At 44.1% G+C, this 21,846-nt stretch overlaps 1 protein-coding gene across 2 annotated transcripts in view; it reads left to right on the top strand.

The window, feature by feature from the left end:
- Window positions 1–21,846, top strand: part of ADGRD1 (adhesion G protein-coupled receptor D1) — a 434,837-nt gene that overhangs the window by 356,566 nt on the left and 56,425 nt on the right. For both annotated transcript variants that reach the window (XM_075176425.1, XM_075176435.1), the window contains one exon: window positions 2,836–2,927. In XM_075176425.1, coding sequence (XP_075032526.1) covers window positions 2,836–2,927 — 92 coding nt within the window. The remainder of the gene's footprint in view (window positions 1–2,835; window positions 2,928–21,846) is intronic.

Genomic DNA, 21,846 nt, shown 5'->3' with positions numbered 1-21,846 from the left:
TTTTTTTTTTTTTTAAACAAGGTTCTCCCCTCATGAGACAAATGCTACATATGCGTCATTTTAAATGTTTCAATATAAATACAATAGTCAAAACAATGCAGCTTATTGTTTAATAATAATTAAAATTAACTGTCTCATTACAAATCTTCCACATGTACAAAGAAAAAGTGTTTCTCCTGTTTTGTTGTCTTGTACCAGATAGCAGCAAAACAACAGAATATCCCTTATTCTGCCATAACAGCTTAGATATTGTAAAAACAATATATATATATCACATATTAAATATATTTTTTTTTCTGCTAGAAAGAGGAAATTGATTGTACTTTTGTACATGTTTTCTATACTTGTGGCAACATTATTTCTTGGTATTCCCTGCAATCCGACACACTTCTGTTTCACCTCTGGTTAAAAGGCAGTAAAAATTGCTTTGTATCTGCTAGCATGGAGATGTTTTCAAAACACCTCCAGTTCTTATGGGAAATCCTTTTTAAGGTTATCCTGTAACATCAAATAGCTGAATGTAAAAAGTGTCTTTAGCAAACCTAGTGTAAGTGAAATTTCGAATAGAAAATAAAACTTTTACTTCGGGAAACTGCCAATAAAACATGTAAAATATACACCTAAAAAAATCGGAGAGCCACATATGAATTAGAGGAACAGTCTATGATCTGATGAGACCAAGCCTGAACATTGTGTACTCAGTACTAGGTGCTATATTTTGGTGAAGCCTAATAGGGCCGTAACTAGGACTGTGCGATAGGGGTGAATGCAAAGGGTGCAAAGCTGAAGGGGGGCACAATTTAAGAATATTTTAGGTTAATTTGGTTAAAATTGAGGGCTAGGAGGGTGGCATTTTTGTTTCTCGCCCCAGGCGCTATAATTTGAAGTTACAGTTCTGAAGTCTAACGCTGCACATCATCCCAAGAGTAATATCACTATCATGAAGCATGGTGGCAAGTGCATAATGACATGGGAAGGCTATGGGGTAAACTTGTCAAAATCGAGGGCAATAATGATGTAGCAAGATCTAGACAGATCATGGAAGAAAACCTGCTGCAGTCTAGGGGGTAAATGTATTATACTGCGCTTTCTGCAACTTGCCAATATTTGGCGACTTTGAAGGCTATTTTTAAAGCATGAACTATGGGCAAGCATTAATACTCTAATAATAATTTCATACTGATGGTGAACAGCTTAGACAAACCACTAAATAGCCTACCTCTGACCTCATCATACGCAAAAAGTTGCACCATATGGAGTGAGAGGGTTAGTTCTGCAAGATTTGGTTTATCCTTCTTGCTTTGATGCCAAATTACCAAAATAATCCATTTTCTATGGTCGTTTTCAGTTCTGGTTAGTGCTCTTACAGGGGTAGTAGAACCGGTTTTGTTAATGTCAATCACTGCATTTGACAGCAAACAGTTCAGAGAGGTTTACAAGAAAGGGCCATTCTGTGCAAATGAAGAAGGCATCTGATTGGTTGGTTGAGCCAGAGAAGTAGGCAAGTGATTGGTGATTGTGGCTCACAACCAGCCATTTGTTCCGCGAACACTGAGGGCCTGATTCATTAAGGAACCTAAATGCTGATACGTTTCGTAGTTTGCTTAAAATCGCTCTATGCATGCCCAGAACCAGACTATATGCCAGTGAGTGCAACTACATCTATGACAGCCTACAATTTCATGGGCGGAACGGGAAGGGGAGATGGTGTTTACACATGGTTAATGTACAGTAAGAACATGCAGCTGCGCCCGATTTAAGCTTTGGTCATATCAAAGATACATGTTTTTCTGTCGTATCACTTGCACCAGCTACAGGTCAGGTGTAAGTGATAGTCACAAAGGTCACGTTTGCATGCTAGAACATGTGTTTGCAATCAGGAGCACTGTAAAAATGCATTTTATGTGCATTAGACATTAATAGCATCCTGATAAATGTATTAAATGTACAAATAAAATATATATTATTTTCACTTGCATAAGTGACTATATTAGTTTCAAGTGACAATCACGGAATACTTTTTTTTATTGTCTGTGCGTTTTGATGGTACTTTATACTTCACATGTGTACTGGACGTATCTTGCAGTGTATTGTGTCTGTCAAAGCAGAGCATACCTCTACCCCTATTCAACAAGAGACGATTCTTTGTATCCACTTGTAGTATCCCCGAATTACGTGGTTTTTTTTTTGTAAAAAAAGGCTATTTACATTAATTTTGGGCAGCACAGTGGCCTAGTGGTTAGCACTTCTGCCTCACAGCGCTGGGGTCATGAGTTCGATTTCCGACCATGACCTTATCTGTGTGGAGTTTGTATGTTCTACCTGTGTATGCGTGGGTTTCTCTCCAAAAAACATACTGGTAGGTTAATTGGCTGCCATCAAAATTGACCCTAGTCTCTGTGTGTGTGTGTGTGTGTGTGTGTGTGTGTGTGTATATTAGGGAAGTTAGACTGTAAGCTCCAATGGGGCAGGGACTGATTTGAATGAGTTCTCTGTACAGCGCTGCAGAATTAGTGGCGCTATATAAATAAATGATGATAAAATATTTTTAATGATCGCTGTAAAAATCCGCAGTCAGGATTCGAGGTCAGTTTACCAGCCCTTTAATGGAAATTATGTTTTTTTTTAATGTAATAATACTTGTAGCACATATTTTATTTTTCTCCATAATTAACATTGTTGATTTGTAATATGATTTGATTCTAAATATGAACGATTCTTAGTAAATGGATCTTTAAATGCATATTTTAGTTTGGAGTTTGTGCCCTACCTTTCTGAAGATTAGAACAGTAGAAATGTTTTTGATTAAACTCTTTTTTTTAATTTTGCAACTAGGTCAATATTGGTATCCTCATTGCAGTGACCAGAATCATCTCCAGAATAAGTGCTGACAACTACAAAGTCCACAGAGATGCGAATGCATTCAAGTAAGTGGTACTGATGGCTAGTACAATATAAACCCTAACCTTCCTAGGTCCGAACTAACTTATTGACAAGGAAATTACCACTTCTTACTAGGTCACCACTCTTCTCCAGATTTATATTAGCTATTTAGCTAAATGAGGGGGATTCCTCTTGTTTTTCTCTTATCAGATTGAATACTTATTATGTTTCTCTGTGCCTGCTTTATATCCTCTAATCAATGTGAGTTTATCATTATTAGTGGGTATGATCAATGTTGGTGGTCTTCTTCTGGAGCCTGAGAAGTTACCCATCATTTCACTGGGTTCCAGGTCATTCCAGGAGAGTCAGCAAGCATGGACATTTTACATTTAGCTAAATTGCTTGCTCAGTCCATGTAAGATTTCAGGTTTTGGACCCAATGTTTGAAGCTTAAAGCCACATTGCTTGAGCAGTGCAAAGTTATATAAAGCATGTAAACTGTTCACACTACAGAGAAAAGGAGCTGTTCTCTTTTGCTTTTAGCTATCCCCATGTAAGTCAATATTTTAGGGGAAGCTGGAGACTCATATGTTGGTGAAAATATTGTGAAGCCTAGTCTGTTGCTCAGTTACAGAACTGCCAAGGCAATTACAAGCACCGTTATGGCAGCAGCTCCCAGTGTATTTAGACAGAATGGCAATGAGTATCCTGTGACCACTTCTGTAGTTGCTGGTAGTCTGCAAATGTCTCTTTGCATTTGTTAATACCTCATAATATCCAGGTGTTCTAACCTGAAGTATAAGACAGTGGTCACACCGCACGTACAATGTGTGACAGAAATGTGAGATGATGGCAGAGTCAGGCAGATAGCAGGTCACATGCCTATTCAGTGATTTGGGCATACTCCATGATGCCACCAAGCAGCTGGTTCATGAGCAAGCCATAGCTTCCAATTGCCTGTAAAGAGCAGTAGTCAGACACCACAACTACATTCAACCTGTGAGAAGGTTGAGTGCCTCTTCTTCTTCCAAGAGGATGGTGAAGTTGACTGCAGACCCAAACATAAGCACTGCTCCTGCCACACCAGCTAATGCCTCTGTTGTATCCTCGCAGATGTACCAAAATTAACAGTCAGGTAGGCAGAACTGAAGGGGAAGTAAGAGTCAGAGTTGGACTAGATCCAATGCATAATACCAAGGATGACATAGTCCTAGGCTTAGCTGTATGAATATGTACTTTGACTTTATACATAATGAGACGTGATGTATTTTTGGTGTCAGTTCAGTAGAATTTGTATTAATGTTTCAGAAAGTTTTGCTTATTACATTAAAAGATTTGCATTTAGTTTAAAACAAATTATTTTTCATGCTTTTCAAACTTGAAAAATTGCCATTTTTCTTTATTGGACTATACCTTTCCTTTCTCATTGTGTGTTTATAAATTTGTCAGCACTCCTGGATAGTTAAAATTGTGCTGCAGCCACCCAAGATATTTTGCTATTTTGTATGTACGTATTATCCATTCATGATGAACTTCTTTTCATAGAGTTGTGTTTGACACCACAATCTTTCTACATCAGTTTAACAGCTGCCTCCCATTAATACTCTGTGTTGTTGAGGGACCATGTTTATGTCACTTTCTAGCTCTGTGACTACCTGGTTGCCTCTATTCCCCTCGTCACATCATGACATTGCCCCTTCCACACGCAATCCTGTTGTCATCCTTTATGCTACAGTGGAAATTGTGATAATCTGGCTACATATTATTCTAACTCTGCCCACTTCAAACTGGGACAAATTTCTCGATTCTGAAGACCATTGTATCCATTTCTTTAGCTTCTTATGGATTTTAGAAGCTACCTGTTGCCCTGTGGGGTTTTTTTTCGTCACAGAGCGCCTCTAAATTCTAATATCATTATAATTTACAGCGGAGGATATATTATTATATCATATATAATGCAGTCATAATAGGCACATACTATATCTTAAGGTAGAAAACAGGTGGATTCCACTGTGGTTCATACTCATGTAGTCAATACAGTACAACACAATGAATTTTCTGCACACTGTTGTGTGTTGAGCCTCAATCTCAAACTTGCTCTATTTGTAGCTATATACTTGTTGTACAAACAAACAGTAAATCTGAGAGTAAGAGAAAAAAAGACCTCCGTGTGCAAAGTTGGAGACTCTATATATAATAGGGAGCTGTTTTGTTTTTTTCTTTATTAAATCATTTTGCAATATAATTAAATTTTGTACTTATTTGGTTTATTGTCACCATATAAATGGAAAAACATTATTATATGAGGCCTTTTCTTTTTTTTTTCTTGTATTTTTTTGTAATCTGGAAAAGATTTGTGAAAAGAGACAGGATAATTGAATCCTTGTAGGTAGCCTCTGAATGCAATCGCTTGACCTTTACCTACTTGATTCATCAAGAAATGTGTCATTCAACAATAGCTTTATCTGGTTTGCTGAATAAAGCGAGTAACTGCTGACAGTTGAACAATGGCACAGCGTACAATAAAATAACAGGGAGGATGCTGTGCTATATAGCGTACCAAATGTGCAGTATTCTTGTCTTCTTCATTCGAATAGCAGTACATGGATCATATTTTAATAATGATGCAAAACATAATTATCTTTTTTTCATGGACGATGGTGTTGGAAATATGCAATTTAACTTTTTTAATCTTATTATTTCACGTAATTTCTAAGAGTACTTGGTAGAGTTTATGGCGTCTATTTACTATGGCTAATTATTGCTTATTACGTTTAATTAGCTCACAAAATACTTTTTTATGTAAGTAGGTGCATTACTCCTTTATTCCTTTAAGATTTTTATGGAAAAAGTCAGAAGAATCCTCTCTGAAGGTTTTCTTCTAAGTTTCAGTTAAATTCAGAAAAAATGTGATTGCTTGTCAGGGTTTCTCCCACAGTATTCAGGGAACTTTCATTCTCTCCAGTGTACCTTAACAAGTTTCTATTCCACCCCCTCTCCCATCAGTTTTCCACTCTTACATAGCAACAAGGAAATATATGCATATTGATGAGTAGGGTGTGCTGAGGTTATAAATGTAAAGCCCCCTCCCGCTTTAGGGGAGCTGGTTCATGTCTGACTACCACGTAGACCAAGGTATACTATGATTTTAAGGGAAGAGTGCCCCTGCTGTTTGGAGGTGTCAGAGGGGAGAGACAAGGGAAAGTTGTTGTTTAGCCACTGAAGGGTTGGATCAGCTGATCATCCTAGAAGCTGTTGAGAGGGGACTGGAGAGAGACAGGTAGTGTGAAAGAGAGCTATGAGGCGTCTGGGAGGTGTAGTGAGTTAACCTTGACTGTAATGTGAACTGCTTTGAACTGTATCTGTAACTTAAAGTGAATGGGGAATTAAATTTGCCGTGATGTCCCGAGGAGCAACGCGGCTGCGCATTTTTACTGTTTATACGTAAGAATATCCGCTTAGTTTTTCTCGCACCTCTATTGGGCATGAGCAAAAATGAGGGCTATTTCTGTGGAAAAAAAATCTGGGCGAGGTGCTCCGCGGCTGTTCCGGAGAGACCGTGCATGGATTTTAAAACTGAATCTCCCCCAATCTGTAAGGAGACATGATATCACTATATCAATGTCAACCATTCTGTGCAGGAGTGAATATGGAGCTGTACATTGTTACTGTACCAGTGTCTGTAACCAAGTATTGAGCTGGAGTGAAAAGTCATGTAAATAAAGAGTTTATTTTGTGATAATAAGGGTCTGGCGCCCACTTATTGTGACTTTTATTGTACTTGCCCACCAACCTATAACCCCTGATTCCAAACACCTACAAGGTATCATCACTCCCCTATATGCACTTCAATATTATGCACAGTGAAAAGAGGCTACAGAAAAAAAACCTCTTCCCTGATACCTTCTCCCCGATCCATGACTCCATTCTCTCTCCCTTGTTTTAAATACAAACAAGATAAACGGCAAATTATATGGATGTTAAAGAGGAAATTCAATTCCCCACAATGAGCCGCCAAATATCACAGATATGTGCAGCTGTACTAGTTACTGGGTACTATGGTACCTGAACATCGCTGAGTTTCCTGCGCACCTCTATGGGTACATCACTGAGGCGTACTGCATGACCGTTCTGGAGGCACTCTACAGCAAATCACAGGGAATTCAATTTCCACTGTTTTTTTATGATAATATTATTGTTGTTGTTGTTCCGCAGCGCTGAACAGTAGGGATATTGTTAGGAACTCCCAAGTCAGTACAGTGAAACTCGGGAACTACTCAGAAGGCCAGGTGTTCACTGGAGCCCCTAGTGGTGGGGACAGACTGGGCTGCGGGCCGACCGAGGGTCGAGTAACGTATACTGACTTAAAGGAGTTCCCAGAAGTGGAGTGATTGGTGGACTGTAGTATAAGAAGAATCCTAGGTCAAAAGGTCACAGGCACAGATGCAATATCCAAGGGCAAGCGAAGGGTCAAACTCACAGGCAGAGAAGCAAAATCCGGATTCCAGGCAAAAGGTCAAGGTCAGAAGAGAAGGGTCACAGGTCCAATAACAAGCAGGGGTCAAAACACGGGTAGTCAAATCCAAGGTAGCAGGAACCAAAATGGATAGCACAAGCAGGCAGCAGAACTGAGGACAGAATGCTATGACCGGCAGTGAGGCTGCAGACCTCACTGCCCTAAATACCACAAGCCACCAATCAGAGCCTAGCTCTGAGTCTCACACAGCCCACATGATAATTGCATTAATCAGCCCACAGGCTGTGTTAAATTATGCGCATGCGCCCGGCCACTAGTACCGCTGGGACGCAGCGCTAGATTATCAGCGTCGGACCATTGCCTTGGCAACGGCCGACCAGGAAGCGGAAGTGACGTCCCGGTCGTCAAGGTGACGGCCGGGACGCTGGCAGAACCAGGAGACGAGCCGCGGCGGCTCGTAACAGTACCCCCCCCTTGAGGAGGGGTTAAGGAACCCCGACACCCCGGTTTAGTAGGAAACTTCCTGAAAAATTCTCTAACGAGTCTCCCATCACATCCAAGGGCCGGGGCCTGCTAGAGGAAGGCTGACTGAATCTGCTGGGAGCAGGGACTTTCTTCAGAAGCGAACAATGGAAGGTAGATGGTATTTTTAAAGACGGTGGAAGTTTCAACCTGAAAGCCACCGGATTTATCTTTTTCTCAATTGAAAATGGTCCAATGTATCGGGGCCCCAGTTTCTTGCAAGGTTACCTCAACTTGATGTTCCGTGTGGACAACCAAACTCGATCTCCCACCTTCAGAGAACATGGCACACGATGCAGATCAGCGAAAGCCTTGGATTTTTGCGAGGCTTGACCCAGGGCAGAGTGCACCTTTTTCCAGATAGATCTCAACCTAGCAGTAAAAGCAGGTGTTCCAGAATCCCCACTGGGAACAGCAATAGAGAAAGAGTTAGACTTCGGGTGAAATCCAAGGTTGCAGAAGAACGGAGATGTGTGTATTGTGGAATGGCAGGAATTGTTGTAAGCGAATTCCGCCCAGGGCAAGAGAGAGGACCAGTTATCATGAAATTTTGAAACATAGATTCGTAAAAACTGTTCCAAGGACTGGTTGGTTCTTTCTGTCTGTCCATTCGACTGCGGGTGATACGCTGAGGACAGACTGATAGTGATCCCAATGGACTTACAAAAAGATCTCCAGAATCGTGCAATAAACTGAGATCCTCTGTCCGAGACAATGTCTTCAGGAAGACCATGGAGACGAAAGATGTGGGTCAGGAACAAGGTAGCCAAAGTCCTGGCATCCGGTAGTTTGGGTAAGGATATAAAATGTGCCATCTTACTGAATCGGTCCACGACTACCCAAATGGTGTTATGGCCTGCAGATACTGGAAGGTCCACAATAAAATCCATCGAAAGATGGGACCAAGGTCTGCTTGGAGCAGGCAAGGGTAGCAGTAGACCAGCAGGATGTTTCCTAGCATATTTGTTTCTAGCACACTCAGGACAGGCACGAACGTAAGTCTCCACATCATCCGATAAGGTGGGCCACCAAAGCCAGCGAGAAAGGATTTCAATAGTCCTATGAATTCCCGGATGACCAGCAGAGCGGTTGTTGTGACCCTCTATGAGGACAGGTTTCCTTAGATGAACCGGGACAAATAACTTGTTGAGAGGTGTCTGAACGGGAGCAATTTTCTGGAAGTGTTGGATAGTGGCTCCCAGATCCTGGGTGAGTCCGAGATGAATTGAAGTGGAAGGAATAATAGACTGCGAGTCAGGAGTTTGGGGATGCTGCGCCAAAAAACTTCGGGACAGAGAATTAGCCTTAATATTTTTTGCACCTGGACGAAATGTGATGATGAACCTAAATCTGGTGAAGAATAGGGCCCAGCGAGCCTGCCTGGGATTCAGAGTTTTTGCAGTCTGAATATATTGGAGGTTTTTATGGTCTGTGAAGATGGTAATGGTGTGTGCAGCCCCCTCCAACCAATGTCGCCATTCCTCCAATGCCAACTTAACAGCCAATAGTTCATGGTTTCCGACGTCATAATTACATTCCGCTGGCAGAAATTTTCTCGAGAAAAATGCACAAGGATGTAGTTTTTTACTCTGTGAGTCTTTCTGAGAGAGGATGGCACAAGCACCGACATCCGAAGCATCCACCTCCACAATAAACGGAAGTCCTGGGTCAGGGTGTCTAAGGACTGGGGCGGAAATGAATGCAGCTTTGAGAGCTGAAAAACTCGCCAGTGCTTCTGCGGACCACTCCGCTGGGTTTGCTCCTTTTCGAGTGAGGGCAGTGATAGGAGCCACTAACGAGGAGAATGAGCCAATAAACCTACGGTAATAATTGGTGAAGCCAAGGAATCTTTGGATCGCCTTCAAGTTAGTAGGTAGGACCCAATCCTGAATTGCCTGCACCTTGGCGGGATCCATAGCGAATCCTGATGAGGAGATGATATAACCCAGAAATGCCACTGTGGACACCTCGAATTCGCAGGAGTGGAGTGATTGGTGGACTGTAGTATAAGAAGAATCCTAGGTCAAAAGGTCACAGGCACAGATGCAATATCCAAGGGCAAGCGAAGGGTCAAACTCACAGGCAGAGAAGCAAAATCCGGATTCCAGGCAAAAGGTCAAGGTCAGAAGAGAAGGGTCACAGGTCCAATAACAAGCAGGGGTCAAAACACGGGTAGTCAAATCCAAGGTAGCAGGAACCAAAATGGATAGCACAAGCAGGCAGCAGAACTGAGGACAGAATGCTATGACCGGCAGTGAGGCTGCAGACCTCACTGCCCTAAATACCACAAGCCACCAATCAGAGCCTAGCTCTGAGTCTCACACAGCCCACATGATAATTGCATTAATCAGCCCACAGGCTGTGTTAAATTATGCGCATGCGCCCGGCCACTAGTACCACTGGGACGCAGCGCTAGATTATCAGCGTCGGACCATTGCCTTGGCAACGGCCGACCAGGAAGCGGAAGTGACGTCCCGGTCGTCAAGGTGACGGCCGGGACGCTAGCAGAACCAGGAGACGAGCCGCGGCGGCTCGTAACAGATATTAGACAATACATACAATAGAGACATGCAAGGTAGAGAATACAAATTCAGACATGAAAACAATGGACAGGGAGGGCCCTGCTCATGAGAGCGCTTACAATATAACGGGTATAGTTATTCATTAACGCTGAAAAACACCAATTTTTTTAATAAGTAAACGCCAAATTCCCCCCAAAAATATATATACAGCGCTGGGGTCATGAATTCAATTCCCGACCATGGCCTTATCTGTGTGAAGTTTGTATGTTCTCCTTGTGTTTGCGTGGGTTTCCTCGAGGTGCTCCAGTTTCCTCCCACACTCCAAAACATACTGGTAGGTTAATTGGTGCTATCAAAGTGTGTGTGTGTGGTTAGACTGTAAGCTCCAATGGGGCAGGGACTGATGTGAATGAGTTCTCTGTACAGCGCTGCAAAATCAGTGGCACTATATAAATAAATGGTGATAATGATATTATAATATATATGTTTCAATTTTAAAAAGTATGAGTGGATTCTTATATCACCTTCACTAATTATTACACATTCTATTAAGGAATATGTTCAAAATGAATCATGTGACACAGTGACATCTCTTTTTCCCTAGATATGTGATGACATCACTTCTTACCAAACACAAGGTTATATTTTGCAAGATATATGTATGAATTCAGGCATATATAGAGAGGCTATAAGCAGCCCAGAGGGTCTAAGGTAAAGCAGTGCACGTCATACCCTCATCTTATGGTAAACACAGCACTTATTTAGTTATGCATGGTAATTATTTGTTCTACTCCTTTTAACAAGAAAATATGCTATGCTGGCTATACGTGAGGGATACTTATTGTACAGTGTTATGTAGTATTTAGTTTAGGCCCTTGCGTCGTTGTATAATAGCTAATTAAGTCCATAGTAATGCAACTGAATTGTATATACCCAAGCAGAATACAAATGTCTTATATGTCCAGTTTTTATCCTAGAATGAAATCAGGTGGTATAACTTCCTGACCTAATATAACTTTTGCATGTATGTAAATTGTTTTCTCTGAATACATTTATAGAATTTTTAACAGTAATTGTCACATAAAAGTATGGACAGGAGGAAAAATGAATAAAAATTGCATGGCATTGCCATCGTATCAGATTGCATTAGGACTGCATGCTTAAAAGTGAATGACATTTGCCCATTATATTTGTTCTTAAATTGATTGTCTTGGTTAAAATGTTCTCTAGTCAATTATCATCTTCTGTTCTCTCTCACTTCTGAATATTACACTGCGCTATCTGTCAAGAATGACTTTATTTCACTAACTTGTTTCTTCTTTTTCTAACCTGTTCTTTCACTTCGGCTCTGTTCCCGAGGGCTGCAGACTTGCTGATGAAACACCTTTATTTAACAAACCATTTACTGTGGAAACAGCTGGAAGACACTGCCAGCCTTCCCTGACATTAGAAGTTCACATAATAGCTTCAATGTCTCCCTCCTGTGTTTTATTGGTGGTGTAGGAAGTGCCAGCTTTTTTGGCTAATCGAGCGCAGGGATCAAAGGGAAGGTGAATATTACCTGAGGCTGGCACTGACAGTGACACACAAATGTCAGTACCATCCCTGTCATTGAAAGTTTAAAGCCACAAATATAACATAACTTTTTTTACTGCAAGGTTCATAATAATGACTACATCTATTCCCTTTGAAGGTCATTCATGTGCAGATTGTGTTGCTTCTACAGTATTTCTGCAGTCAATTAACTCAACACAAGTATATAAACAAGCTTATAACAAGGAGGTCAGATAAACATCACATCTGTGCAAAGCAACAGTTTATATAATTTGGTCCATTTAATAGCTGTTTATTTCTGATATTTTTATGGGAAAGGCTTCGATAAAGCTATTAAGCATAGGAAATATAAAAAGCCTTGATAATACCAGTTCTTTAAAAGCCATGGAAAACACTTACAATAATATATTTTGCTGTAGCTAAGTGGATCCACAGCTTGAATAAATTTAAAACCGAGTTTAAGCCTGAACTGAACCAAGAGTAGTCCAATACATACTGCTTTAAATTGCATATCTCATTAGGGCATTGCTATGAACTGCCAACATGTGTTAAATATGTTGCCACTGTCTTCTCAGGGATCGTCTAGTGCGTTGAAATAAAACTGTATTATTTATACACCATGTAAACTTTAGAAGGTGTTATGGAGGCCATTTATGAATGGAGGCCATTTATGAAGGTAATGTAGGCCATTTATGAAGGGTAAACTGGCCGCAGAAATACTATTTAAGCCCATGTGCATGTCACTCACCGGACTGTGAGTGCTTCTTCCCGGACATTTAGGAACCGTGGCCGTCCTCCATCCTGAGGGACTGCGCATGCGCAGCCCTTTCTATACCTCCAGTGTATGTTCCTTTAACTTAATTGGCAGATCAGGCAACCTCCCTATATTAAGCACCTGTGGTCATCACCACATTGCCTGATCTTGGAGTCTCATTCCCCATGAGTCTCTGAAGGTGTTCCTGTGTTTCCTCGTTTATTCAGCCCAGCTGATTCCTGTGGTTTCCAAACCACTTCTACCTCTGTGGTTTCCAAACCACTTCTACTACTGTGGTTCCCATACCACTTCTACCATCTACTGTATCATCGTGACTGTGAGCTGATTCCTATCCGCTGCCTCCGTGCACTACAGTCTTCTAACCACTTCAACTCTACCTTGTATCATTGGGACTGTTAGCTGATGCCTATCCGCTGCCTCCGTGCACTACAGTCTTTCATTCACATCCACTCACCTGTTCATGATTGTGACTGCCAGCTGATTCCTATCCGCTGCCTCCGTGCACTACAGGCTTCAACCTGCAACTCGTCTGTGTTTCATCATCGTGACTGTTTGGCTGATTCCTATCCGCTGCCTCCGTGCACTACAGTCTTCAACCTGCAACTCGTCTGTGTTTCATCATCGTGACTGCTAGCTGATTCCTATCCGCTGCCTCCGTGCACTACAGTCTTCAACCTGCAACCCGTCTGTGTTTCATCGTGACTGTTTAGCTGATTCCTATCCGCTGCCTCTGTGCGCTTCAGTCTTCAGTCCTTGTCAACTCTCCCGTGTTTCCTTGAGTCTGCTGCCACTATTGCTACCCGCTACTCTCCGTGATCAACTGTTCCAGTTCAACTCTGCTCTGGTGTCCCATCGTTACTGCACCTGCTGGTTGCTATTGGCTACCTCCGTGTTCCCGCAGAGACCCGCTGCTGTTACTTCTCAGCGCTACGCATCCATCTACTGCTGATCCGCTCTCCACGCCTTCCTGGGTTCCCTGCTGGTCTACCTACCTGTGCGCTGCACCTGCTAGACCACCGCTTCACCCATCCAGGGACTTTGCATCCTGCCGGCCTCCTGCCGTTCAGGTATCTCTGCACTTCTGTCTGACTGCCTTCTCCTGAACCACGGTATGCATACTTCCCATTGACTGTGCTGTGTATTGCATACCTTGCTGGACTGTGTTGGTTCTCCTCTGGAGTGTACTATCCGCTGAGTCTATTGCCATCATTGACTGTGTTATCTCATGCTGGATTACTTCAAGAGACTTTCTATATTGGCAGTGTTGTTCAGTCATTTATACATTTATATTGTGCATATTACTGTGGATCAAAGTCAAGGTGCCCGTGTATATATTGTGTTGCAGTCTCTCCCCGTGCACCTCCTCACATATATATTCAGTGGTACAACTTGCTAGTGGCAGACCACTGACCCCTGTTTCCAGTTTCACCTGCTCCAGTATCCTCTCACATAGCAGTGGTACAACTTGCTAACGCAGACCACTGACTCCCCGGATACCTCCATTTGGATTCCATTCCTTCACTCAGACAGCGGTACAACTTGCTATCCGCAGACCGCTGACTCTCATCACCTCCTCGTTTCTGTTGGACATTCCTCCTCACTATAGCAGTGGTACAACTTGCTACCGCAGACCACTGACTACCTTCACGTGTCCTTTGTCCATACAGTTCCTCGTGTATTACTACCTCCATATTGCCAGTGCTGCTAGTCATAGACTTTCCTGAGCATCTCATCATCTGCTATTTCCTGTTCCGTGATCACCCTGCTACCAGAGTACCATATTACCACCTATACTGCTCTGGTAAGCCTATCACCTGGTGATCCCTGGGTAAAGACTCCTAGTGCCCGTGACAGTAAGATCAGGCCATGACAGACCCAGATACGGAACCTACTGCTAAAGAGATGCTGCAGCATCTGGTCAGCCGTGTGGAGCAACAGGATGCTCGCCAACAGCTGTTACTTCAATGTTACCAATCATTAACCTCCCAAGGAACATCTGGACAGACTGTTACAGCTAATATTGAAGCTCCTGTGCTTTCCTCCGTTTCCCCAGTGCCATCCCAGGTGTCTACAGCTCCTACGCTTCACCTGCCTACTCCGTCAAAATATGACGGGGACCCCAAAACTTGTAGAGGTTTCCTTAACCAATGTTCAGTCCATTTTGAACTCCAACCTCAAAATTTTTCTACCCATCGTTCCAGAGTGGCCTATCTTATCTCATTGTTTTCGGGACAAGCCCTGGCTTGGGCCTCCCCCCTGTGGGAAAGAAACGATCCAATTCTACAAGATAGTGCCAAATTCATTTCCACGTTCCGAAGTGTGTTCGATGAACCAGGTCGTGTGACCTCCGCTGCTTCCAGCATTCTTCGTTTGCGACAAGGCTCCCATACAGTAGGACAGTATGTCATTCAATTTAGGATCTTAGCCTCTGAACTTCAGTGGAACACTGAAGCATTAGTTGCCGCCTTCTGGCAGGGGCTCTCCGATAAAATTAAAGATGCACTGACTACCCAAGAGCTTCCTTCGTCACTAGAAGATTTGATCTCTCTTTGCCATCGTGTAGATATGAGATTTCGTGAAAGAGAGTCTGAGAAAACAACAGCTGTCAAAGCACCTCTTCGTTTAAACCCTCAATTTCGTCCAGCTCCATCCTCTGTGATTCCCATGGAGATAGGACGTTCCAAATTATCTTCAGAGGAAAGGAAACGAAGAGTAAAGAATAGACTCTGTATCTATTGTGCTGATTCCACGCATATGCTCAGCTCTTGCCCTAAGAGATCGGGAAATGCCAGGCCCTAACTAGTTCTGGAGAGGTGAAGTTAGGGTCCCTGGAGTCCTCTCCATTGTCTATGAAATCTAAAGTCTGCGCTTTTGATGTTACGATTTCCTTTGCTACCAAATCCTTTGAGTCACAGGCATTGATTGATTCCGGAGCAGCAGGAAATTTCATTTCTAAATCACTAGTGAATCAATGGTCCCTACCAGTGATCACTTTAAAAACACCCATTACTGTGACGGCTATAGATGGATCACGCCTCATCAATGGTCTCATCACCCAGAGTACGTCTCCAGTAACCCTTCAGATTGGTGTACTACACCATGAAGAAATTTCGTTTTTAATTCTTCCAGTTACGACAAGTCCGATTGTCTTAGGCCTTCCATGGCTTCAGTGTCACTCTCCCCAGATTGACTGGCGCACCCCTCAAGTTACGTCTTGGGGGTCTGAATGTCACCATCGTTGTCTCTCTCAAGTTATTCCTCTTAAAGTACAGCGATCTTCCATCTCATCTTCCTCCCCGGGACTCCCTCCTCAGTATGCTTCATTTGCCGATGTGTTTGATAAAGCTCAGTCTGAACGTCTTCCTCCTCATCGTTCTTGGGATTGTCCGATCGACCTTCTACCTGGCAAGACTCCTCCCAGGGGTCGGGTCTATCCTCTCTCGTTACCTGAAACTCAAGCCACATCTGAGTACATACAGGAGAATCTCCAGCGTGGGTTCATTCGACCTTCCACCTCTCCCGCTGGAGCTGGGTTCTTCTTCGTCAAAAAGAAGGATGGATCATTACGCCCTTGTATAGATTTTCGTGGACTCAACGCCATTACTATCAAGAATCGGTATCCCATTCCGCTGATCACTGAGCTATTTGATCGCATCAAGGGAGCTCGGATATTTACTAAGTTGGATCTTCGTGGTGCTTACAATTTAATTAGAATCCGTTCCGGTGACGAATGGAAGACCGCGTTTAACACCAGAGATGGGCATTACGAATATTTAGTAATGCCCTTCGGGCTGTGTAATGCCCCCGCTGTTTTCCAGGGTTTCATCAATGAGATCTTTCGGGACTTATTATATGTATGTGTCGTTGTCTACCTAGACGACATATTGATCTTCTCACAGGACCTGCCTTCTCATCACCAACATGTGGCAGAGGTCCTCTCCAGACTACGGAAAAACTCGTTGTTCTGTAAATTGGAAAAATGTTCATTCGAGTTACCCCAGATTCCATTCTTGGGGTATATAGTTTCCGGAGTTGGCCTGAAGATGGATCCAGACAAAGTAAATGCTGTACTACATTGGCCTCAGCCAACTACTCTTCGTGCCATCCAGCGTTTCTTAGGTTTTGCCAATTACTATAGACGCTTCATTCAAGACTTTTCATCCATTGCATCTCCCATTGTGGCCCTAACTCGGAAAGGGGCTAATACTAAGCAATGGTCATCTGAGGCTCTCCAAGCCTTTCAAATCCTCAAAGAGGCCTTCTCGTCTGCTCCCATTCTGCGACAGCCTGATGTGACACTCCCCTTCTTCCTAGAAGTAGATGCCTCTAATGTGGGCTTAGGAGCTATTCTCTCCCAACGCTCGGAGCAACAAAAATTACATCCTTGTGCCTTCTACTCTCGGGGTCTTCTGCCCGCAGAGAAAAATTATACTATCGGGGACAAGGAGTTGCTGGCCATCAAAGCTGCATTAGAGGAATGGAGATACTTGTTGGAAGGAGCTCGCCATCCGGTGACGATCTTCACGGATCATAAGAACTTGTCATATTTGCAATCTGCTCAATGCTTGAACCCTCGTCAAGCAAGATGGTCTCTTTTCTTTTCCCGTTTTGAATTAATTATAACCTTCAAACCAGCCGCTAAGAACAAGAAAGCTGACGCTCTATCTCGAGCTTTTGTGACGTCCTCTGATGTAGAAGAGGTTCCCAACCATGCTATTCTAGACCCCAAATGTATTTCTCTGGCTGCTTCATCCACCAAAATGCTACCATTTGGGAAGACCCTTGTGCCTCCTACTCTGAGGAGGAAAATCCTTTCGTGGTTCCATGCCTCTCGTTTTTCTGGACACGCCGGTGAACACAAGACCTTTGAGATTCTCTCTCGTAGTTACTGGTGGCCTTCAATGAGGAGAGACGTCAAAGAGTTTATTGCTTCCTGTGATTTATGTTCTCAGTTCAAATCCTCCCGCAGAACTCCAGCAGGGTTGCTGCGACCACTACCCATTCCGTCCAAGCCTTGGACCCATATTAGTATGGATTTCGTTACTGATTTGCCACCAAGTAAGAATCACAATACTATTTGGGTAGTGGTAGACAGATTTTCGAAGATGGCTCATTTCGTCCCTCTGTCCGGTTTACCTTCCTCGTCTACTCTGGCTGAACATTTCATTAAAGAAATCTTCCGCATCCATGGATGTCCGTCTGAGATTGTGGCGGATAGAGGAGTACAATTCGTTTCCAGATTCTGGCGGGCCCTTTGTAAAACCTTGGGCATACGATTAGCACTCTCATCGTCTTACCATCCGCAATCTAACGGACAAACGGAACGAGTCAATCAAGATCTTGAGACTTTTATTAGGATGTTCTCTTCAGCCAACCAAGACAACTGGGTAGAATTGCTCCCTTGGGCTGAATTCGCCCATAACAACATGTACCATGAGTCATCATCCAAAACTCCATTCTTTGTGGTCTACGGTCACCATCCGTCTTTTCCGGAATTTCCTGCCCTCCCGCCCACCCAAGTTCCTGCTGTGGAGACTGCTTGTCAGACCTTCAAAAATATCTGGTCTCAGGTCAAAACCTGTTTAAAGAAGACATCTAACAAATATAAGTCTTTCGCAGATAAGAAGAGGCGGGCTATTCCACCACTAAAAATTGGAGATCGTGTCTGGTTATCTACCAAAAATATTCGTTTGAAGGTTCCATCTATGAAATTCGCCCCTCGTTTTATTGGTCCATATAGGATCATTCAAGTTATCAATCCAGTATGTGTTAAACTTCTTCTTCCTAAGAATCTTCGGATTTCCAATGCCTTCCATGTGTCCTTGCTCAAACCTCTCATCATCAACCGTTTCTCGACTCCTCCCTCAGCACCGCAGCCAGTTCAAGTTCATCAGGAGGAGGATTTCGAGATTACTGAGGTATTGGATGCAAAAATTTCGCGAGGAGTCCTCCGTTTCCTCGTTCATTGGAAGGGCTTTGGTCCTGAAGAGCGTTCATGGATCAAAGCTGAAGACCTTAATGCTCCTGCCCTTCTGAAGAAGTTTTATTCCAAAAATCCGGACAAGCCCGGTTCCAGGCGTTCTGTGCCCACCTTTAAAAGGGGGGGTACTGTCACTCACCGGACTGTGAGTGCTTCTTCCCGGACATTTAGGAACCGTGGCCGTCCTCCATCCTGAGGGACTGCGCATGCGCAGCCCTTTCTATACCTCCAGTGTATGTTCCTTTAACTTAATTGGCAGATCAGGCAACCTCCCTATATTAAGCACCTGTGGTCATCACCACATTGCCTGATCTTGGAGTCTCATTCCCCATGAGTCTCTGAAGGTGTTCCTGTGTTTCCTCGTTTATTCAGCCCAGCTGATTCCTGTGGTTTCCAAACCACTTCTACCTCTGTGGTTTCCAAACCACTTCTACTACTGTGGTTCCCATACCACTTCTACCATCTACTGTATCATCGTGACTGTGAGCTGATTCCTATCCGCTGCCTCCGTGCACTACAGTCTTCTAACCACTTCAACTCTACCTTGTATCATTGGGACTGTTAGCTGATGCCTATCCGCTGCCTCCGTGCACTACAGTCTTTCATTCACATCCACTCACCTGTTCATGATTGTGACTGCCAGCTGATTCCTATCCGCTGCCTCCGTGCACTACAGTCTTCAACCTGCAACTCGTCTGTGTTTCATCATCGTGACTGCTAGCTGATTCCTATCCGCTGCCTCCGTGCACTACAGTCTTCAACCTGCAACCCGTCTGTGTTTCATCGTGACTGTTTAGCTGATTCCTATCCGCTGCCTCCGTGCACTACAGTCTTCTAACCACTTCAACTCTACCTTGTATCATTGGGACTGTTAGCTGATGCCTATCCGCTGCCTCCGTGCACTACAGTCTTTCATTCACATCCACTCACCTGTTCATGATTGTGACTGCCAGCTGATTCCTATCCGCTGCCTCCGTGCACTACAGGCTTCAACCTGCAACTCGTCTGTGTTTCATCATCGTGACTGTTTGGCTGATTCCTATCCGCTGCCTCCGTGATCAACTGTTCCAGTTCAACTCTGCTCTGGTGTCCCATCGTTACTGCACCTGCTGGTTGCTATTGGCTACCTCCGTGTTCCCGCAGAGACCCGCTGCTGTTACTTCTCAGCGCTACGCATCCATCTACTGCTGATCCGCTCTCCACGCCTTCCTGGGTTCCCTGCTGGTCTACCTACCTGTGCGCTGCACCTGCTAGACCACCGCTTCACCCATCCAGGGACTTTGCATCCTGCCGGCCTCCTGCCGTTCAGGTATCTCTGCACTTCTGTCTGACTGCCTTCTCCTGAACCACGGTATGCATACTTCCCATTGACTGTGCTGTGTATTGCATACCTTGCTGGACTGTGTTGGTTCTCCTCTGGAGTGTACTATCCGCTGAGTCTATTGCCATCATTGACTGTGTTATCTCATGCTGGATTACTTCAAGAGACTTTCTATATTGGCAGTGTTGTTCAGTCATTTATACATTTATATTGTGCATATTACTGTGGATCAAAGTCAAGGTGCCCGTGTATATATTGTGTTGCAGTCTCTCCCCGTGCACCTCCTCACATATATATTCAGTGGTACAACTTGCTAGTGGCAGACCACTGACCCCTGTTTCCAGTTTCACCTGCTCCAGTATCCTCTCACATAGCAGTGGTACAACTTGCTAACGCAGACCACTGACTCCCCGGATACCTCCATTTGGATTCCATTCCTTCACTCAGACAGCGGTACAACTTGCTATCCGCAGACCGCTGACTCTCATCACCTCCTCGTTTCTGTTGGACATTCCTCCTCACTATAGCAGTGGTACAACTTGCTACCGCAGACCACTGACTACCTTCACGTGTCCTTTGTCCATACAGTTCCTCGTGTATTACTACCTCCATATTGCCAGTGCTGCTAGTCATAGACTTTCCTGAGCATCTCATCATCTGCTATTTCCTGTTCCGTGATCACCCTGCTACCAGAGTACCATATTACCACCTATACTGCTCTGGTAAGCCTATCACCTGGTGATCCCTGGGTAAAGACTCCTAGTGCCCGTGACAGTGCATCTCCGTTTGTGCAAATGCACCTAGCTTCCTGGCGGTGGTGGTGGTGGCGGGGGGGGGGGGGGGTATTATTATTATTATTATTATTATTATCATTTATTTGTTAGGCGCCACAAGGTATCCGCAGCGCCGACCACAGTACTAACAGTAGACTATACAGGGTGAAACCATACAGAACAATGAACAAAAAGTACCAATACTTCAGAAACTCCAGCTAGTCATATGCAGTAAAGACGGAGCGAAAGAACAGGTATGGAGACAGGAGGGGAGGGGGCCCTGCTCATACGAGCTTACATCCTAAAGGAGGGTAAACAGACCAGGCACAAGAGGAGCCAGTTGAGGCAAGAGGAGAGAAGGGAGGACGAGCAAAGGGAGGAGATGGGGGTTAAGTAGATGGTTGGTAGGCTTTGAGGAAGTGGTGAGTTTTGAGTGCACGTTTGAAGGAGCACAGAGTAGGAGAGAGACGGATGGACGAGGGAGGTCATTCCAGAGAAGGGGGGCTGCACGGGAAAAGTCTTGGATTCTGGAGTGGGAAGAGGTGATAAGAGTGGAGGAGAGGCGGCGGTCGTTGGCCGAGCGTAGGGAGCGGGCAGGAGTGTGAATGGAAAGGAGGTTAGAGATATAAGGGACAGTAGAGTTGGAGAGAGCCTTGTAAGTGGTGGTGAGGAGTTTAAAAAAGGATTCTGTAGGGGAAGGGGAGCCAGTGTAAGGCAAGGCACAGAGGGGAGGCAGAGGAGGAGCGGCGTCAGAGGAAGATGAGTCTTGCGGCCGCATTGAGTATAGAGCGGAGGGGGGGAGAGACGGGAGTGGGGGAGGCCAGTGAGGGGGAGGTTACAATAATCAAGGCGGGAGATGATGAGTGCGTGGATGATAGTTTTGGTGGCATCCTGAGAGAGAAAAGGACGGATGCGGACGATGTTGCGTAGTTAGAAGCAACAGGCTTGGGCAAGTGAATGAATGTGGGGGGCAAAAGAGAGAGAGGAGTCGAGGGTGACACCCAGGCAGCGAAGTTGGGTGACAGTGGAGATGGTGGTG

Source organism: Mixophyes fleayi, chromosome 1 (genome assembly GCF_038048845.1).
Source record: "Mixophyes fleayi isolate aMixFle1 chromosome 1, aMixFle1.hap1, whole genome shotgun sequence".
Taxonomy (NCBI): Eukaryota; Metazoa; Chordata; class Amphibia; order Anura; family Limnodynastidae; genus Mixophyes; species Mixophyes fleayi.
Note: the sequence above shows the minus strand (reverse complement) of the source record. Positions and strands in the feature narration are given on the sequence as shown.